Source organism: Sander lucioperca, chromosome 9, assembly GCF_008315115.2.
Source record: "Sander lucioperca isolate FBNREF2018 chromosome 9, SLUC_FBN_1.2, whole genome shotgun sequence".
Classification (NCBI taxonomy): domain Eukaryota; kingdom Metazoa; phylum Chordata; class Actinopteri; order Perciformes; family Percidae; genus Sander; species Sander lucioperca.
Window position 1 is genome coordinate 19,986,360 of NC_050181.1, and position 6,383 is coordinate 19,992,742.

At 27.7% G+C, this 6,383-nt stretch overlaps 1 protein-coding gene across 1 annotated transcript in view; it reads right to left on the reverse strand.

The window, feature by feature from the left end:
* Nucleotides 1-3,943: 3,943 nt before the first annotated feature.
* The window catches only part of LOC116056358 (PEX5-related protein-like), a 48,313-nt gene continuing 45,873 nt past the window's right edge, over nucleotides 3,944-6,383 (reverse strand). Inside the window, exon 13 of the mRNA XM_036004834.1 lies at nucleotides 3,944-3,973. Coding sequence (XP_035860727.1) covers nucleotides 3,944-3,973 — 30 coding nt within the window. The remainder of the gene's footprint in view (nucleotides 3,974-6,383) is intronic.

Consider the following 6,383-nt stretch of genomic DNA (forward strand, 5'->3'; position numbering starts at 1 on the left):
ATACTATGACTTATGACTATTTTCGACATACTATACTGTGACTATTTTCGACATACTATATTATGACTTATGACTATTTTCGACATACTATACTGACTTTTTATGACTTTATTTGACATACTATACTATGACTTTTTTCGACATACTATATGACTTTTTATGACTTTTTTCGACATACTATACTATGACTTTTTTCGACATACTATACTATGACTATTTTCGACATACTATACTATGACTTATGACTATTTTCGACATACTATACTATGACCTTTTTCGACATACTATACTATGACTTATGACTATTTTCGACATACTATACTATGACTTTTTTCGACATACTATAGTATGACTTTTTTCGACATACTATACTATGACTTTTTTCGACATACTATACTATGACTTTTTCGACATACTATACTATGACTTTTTTCGACATATTATAATATGACTTTTATAGACATACTATACTATGACTTTGTTGACATACTATACTATGCCTTTTTATGACTTTTTTCGACATACTATACTATGACTTTTTCGACATACTATACTATGACTTTTTTCGACATATTATAATATGACTTTTATAGACATACTATACTATGACTTTGTTGACATACTATACTATGCCTTTTTATGACTTATTTCGACATACTATACTATGACTTTTTCGACATACTATACTATGACTTTTTCGACATACTATACTATGACTTTTTTTGACATACTATACTATGACTTTTATAGACATACTATACTATGACTTTTTTTCGACATAATATACTATGACTTTTTTCGACATACTATACTATGCCTTTTTTTCGACATAATATACTATGACTCTTCGACATACTATACTATGACTTTTTATGACTTTTTTCGACATACTATAATATGACTTTTTTTGACATACTATACTATGACTTATGACTATTTTCGACATACTATACTATGACTTTTTTCGACATACTATACTATGACTATTTTCGACATACTATACTATGACCTTTTTCGACATACTATACTATGACTTTTTTCGACATACTATACTATGACTTTTTTCGACATACTATACTATGACTTTTTATGACTTTTTTCGACATACTATAATATGACTTTTTTCGACATACTATACTATGACTTTTTCGACATACTATACTATGACTTTTTTTGACATATTATAATATGACTTTTATAGACATACTATACTATGACTTTGTTGACATACTATACTATGCCTTTTTATGACTTTTTTCGACATACTATACTATGACTTTTTTTGACATACTATACTATGACTTTTTTCGACATACTATACTATGACTTTTTTCGACATACTATACTATGACTTTTTTCGACATACTATACTATGACTGACTTTTTTCGACATACTATAATATGACTTTTTTCGACATACTATACTATGACTTTTTCGACATACTATACTATGACTTTTTTCGACATATTATAATATGACTTTTATAGACATACTATACTATGACTTTGTTGACATACTATACTATGCCTTTTTATGACTTTTTTCGACATACTATACTATGACTTTTTTTGACATACTATACTATGACTTTTATAGACATACTATACTATGACTTTTTTTCGACATAATATACTATGACTTTTTTCGACATACTATACTATGCCTTTTTTTCGACATAATATACTATGACTTTTTTCGACATACTATACTATGACTTTTTATGACTTTTTTCGACATACTATACTATGACTTTTTTTGACATAATATACTATAACTTTTTTCGACATACTATACTATGCCTTTTTTTCGACATAATATACTATGACTTTTTTCGACATACTATACTATGACTTTTTATGACTTTTTTCGACATACTATACTATGACTTTTTTTGACATACTATACTATGACTTTTCGACATATTATACTATGACTTTTTTTGACATCCTATACTATGACTTATGACTATTTTCGACATACTATACTATGACTTATGACTATTTTCGACATACTATACTATGGCTTATGACTATTTTCGACATACTATACTATGACTTTTTTCGACATACTATACTATGACATTTTTCGACATCCTATACTATGACTATTTTCGACATACTATACTATGACTTTTTTCGACATACTATACTATGACTTATGACTATTTTCGACATACTATACTGTGACTTTTTCGACATACTATACTATGACTTTTTATGACTTTTTTCGACATACTATACTATGACTTTTTATGACTTTTTTCGACATACTATACTATGACTTTTTATGACTTTTTTCGACATACTATACTATGACTTTTTTCGACATACTATACTATGACTTTTTTCGACATACTATGACTTTTTTCGACATACTATACTATGACTATTTTCGACATACTATACTATGACTTTTTATGACTTTTTTCGACATACTATACTATGACTTTTTTCGACATACTATACTATGACTTTTTTCGACATACTATACTATGACTTTTTTCGACATACTATGACTTTTTTCGACATACTATACTATGACTATTTTCGACATACTATACTATGACTATTTTCGACATACTATACTATGACTTATGACTATTTTCGACATACTATACTATGACTATTTTCGACATACTATACTATGACTTATGACTATTTTCGACATACTATACTATGACTTTTTTCGACATACTATACTATGACTTTTTATGACTTTTTTTCGACATACTATACTATGACTTTTTTTGACATACTATACTATGACTTTTTTCGACATACTATACTATGACTTTTTTTGACATACTATACTATGATTTTTTTCGACATACTATACTATGACTTTTTATGACTTTTTTCGACATACTATACTAAGACTTTTTATGACTTTTTTCGACATACTATACTATGACTTTTTTCGACATACTATGACTTTTTTTGACATACTATACTATGACTTTTTTGACATACTATATGATTTTTTTCGACATACTATACTATGACTTTTTTCGACATACTATACTATGACTTTTTATGACTTTTTTTGACATACTAAACTATGACTTTTTTCGACATACTATACTATGACTTTTTATGACTTTTTTTGACATACTAAACTATGACTTTTTTCGACATACTATACTATGACTTTTTTCGACATACTATACTATGACTTTTTTCAACATATACTATGACTTTTTTGACATACTATACTATGACTTTTTTCGACATACTATACTATGACTTTTTTCGACATACTATACTATGACTTTTTTCGACATATACTATGACTTTTTTCGACATATACTATGACTTTTTGACATACTATACTATGACTTTTTTCGACATACTATACTATGACTTTTTTCGACATATACTATGACTTTTTTGACATACTATACTATGACTTTTTTCGACATACTATACTATGACTTATGACTTTTTTCGACATACTATACTATGACTTTTTTCGACATATACTGACTTTTTTGACATACTATACTATGACTTTTTTCGACATATACTATGACTTTTTTCGACATATACTATGACTTTTTGACATACTATACTATGACTTTTTTCGACATACTATACTATGACTTTTTTCGACATATACTATGACTTTTTTTGACATATACTATGACTTTTTTCGACATACTATACTATGACTTTTTATGACTTTTTTCGACATACTATACTGACTTTTTTTGACATACTATACTATGACTTTTTTGGCATCATAACAAATAAGTTTGTAAATTAAACCACAAGCAACACACTTCAAAAGATAGTTTAATAGCATACGATATAAATGCTACAAATATATATATTTTTTCTTAGATTACAAACACACTTCAGGATTCTGTATTAAATATGGTTGTGATTATTATGATAAAATGTTTTATTAAATTCAGGTAATGTTTTAATACACGCTGATTTTCCATTATATGGATGTAAAGTTGCCGTTTTCATCCTAGGTGGTGTTAGAAATGTCTTAAAAAGTCTTAAATTTAACTTGGAGAACCCTGGAGGGAGTCTGTTTTAAATAAGTGCTGTGTGGTTGATCAATTCATGCCGAAGTGAAGAATGGTTAACGTGGATCCATCCATCTTCATCATCTTCTCTGGGGTGAGGTCGCGGGGCCAGCAGCTCCAGCAGGGGACCCCAAACTTCCCTTTGTTTTGTTTGTATTTATTGTTTATCCTTAAACATGTTAATTATGGTTGTTTGTGTATGTAAATACCACGTAGGGAGACTACTGTGGCAATGAACTCCTTTCTGATTCTGATTCTGAGAGCTAATGTATCCACCTAGTCCTGGGTATCCCCGACCACGTAACCAAAGTGATGCAGCTGTGACTGAATGGATTCCCTGTGTTTTTCTGTCATATTTTCAAGGCTCTTTGTCAGAAATGCATTATCATCATTTTAGTTTATGATCCTGAAATAAATGGAAGGTGTTTTCATTGTGCTTCTGTAGCTTGTTTCATTGCCTTGAAGAGAATATAAGTCATAGTATAGTATGTCGAAAAAAGTCATGAAAAATTCATTCTATAGTATGTCCAAAAAGGTCATTCTATAGTATGTCCAAAAAGGTCATTCTATTGTATGTCCAAAAAAGTCGAAAAAAAGGTCATAGTATAGTATGTCGAAAAAAGTCGAATTAGTCACAGTACAGTATGTCGAAAAAATCATAGTATAGTATGTCCAAAAAAAGTAGAAAAAAAGTCATAGCATGGTATGTCCAAAAAAAGTCATGAAAAGTAATTCTATAGTATGTCCAAAAAGGTCATAGTATAGTATGTCGAAAAAAATCTAAAAAAGTTCAGAGAATAGTATGTTGAAAAAGTCGGAAAAAAAGTCATAGTATAGTATGTAGAAAAAAGTCGAAAAAGTCATAATATAGTATGTCGAAATAAGTCATAATATAGTATGTTGAAAAAGTCAAAAAAGTCATATTATATTAGTATGTCCAAAAAAGTCTAATTAGTCATAGTATAGTATGTCCAAAAATTCATAATATTGTATGTAGAAAAAGTCATAGTATAGTATGTCCAAAAAAGTCAAATTAGTCATAGTATGTCCAAAAAGTCATAGTATGTCCAAAAAGTCGAAAAGATTCATAATATAGTATGTCGAAAAAAGTCTTAGTATAGTATGTTGAAAAAGTCATAAAAAGTCATAGTATAGTATGTTGAAAAAGTCATAAAAAGTCATAGTATAGTATGTAGAAAAAGTCATAGTATAGTATGTCGAAAAAATTAAATAAAAAGTCATAGTATAGTATGTCCAAAAAGTCGAATTAGTCATAGTATAGTATGTCCAAAAAGTCGAAGATTCATAATATAGTATGTCGAAAAATATATAGTATGTATGTATAGTATGTTGAAAAAGTCAAAAAAAGTCATATGTATGTATGTAGAAAAAGTCATAGTATAGTATGTCGAAAAAATAAAGTCATAGTATAGTATGTCCAAAAAAGTCGAATTAGTCATAGTATAGCATGTCGAAAAAGTCGAAAAAATTCATAATATAGTATGTAGAAAAAGTCATAGTATAGTATGTCCAAAAAGTCGAAGATTCATAATATAGTATGTCGAAAAAAGTCTTAGTATAGTATGTTGAAAAAGTCAAAAAAAGTCATATGTATGTATGTAGAAAAAGTCATAGTATAGTATGTCGAAAAAATAAAGTCATAGTATAGTATGTCCAAAAAAGTCGAATTAGTCATAGTATAGTATGTCGAAAAAAGTCTTAGTATAGTATGTCGAAAAAGTCATAAAAAGTCATAGTATAGTATGTCGAAAAAGTCAAAAGTCATATTGTAGTATGTCGAAAAAGTCATAATATAGTATGTCCAAAAAAAGTCGAAAAAAAGTCATAGTATAGTGTGTCCAAAAAAATCTAAAAAAAGTTCAGAGTATACTATGTTGAAAAAGTCGGAAAAAAAGTCAAAATATAGTATGTTGAAAAAAGTCGAAAAAATTCATAATATTGTATGTAGAAAAAGTCATAGTATAGTATGTCCAAAAAAATCTAAAAAAGTTCAGAGTATAGTATGTCGAAAAAGTTAAAAAAAAAATTCATAATATAGTATGTCAAAAAAAAGTCGAAAACAAGTCATAGTATAGTATGTCGAAAAAAATCTAAAAAAGTTCAAAGTATACTATGTTGAAAAAGTCGGAAAAAAAGTCATAATATAGTATGTCGAAAAAAGTCATAGTATAGTATGTCCAAAAAAGTCTAATTAGTCATAGTATAGTATGTCGAAAAAGTCAAAAAAGTCATAGTATAGTATGTCCAAAAAACTCGAATTGGTCATAGTATAGTATGTCGAAAAAGTCAAAAAAGTCATAGTATAGTATGTCCAAAAAAGTCGAATTA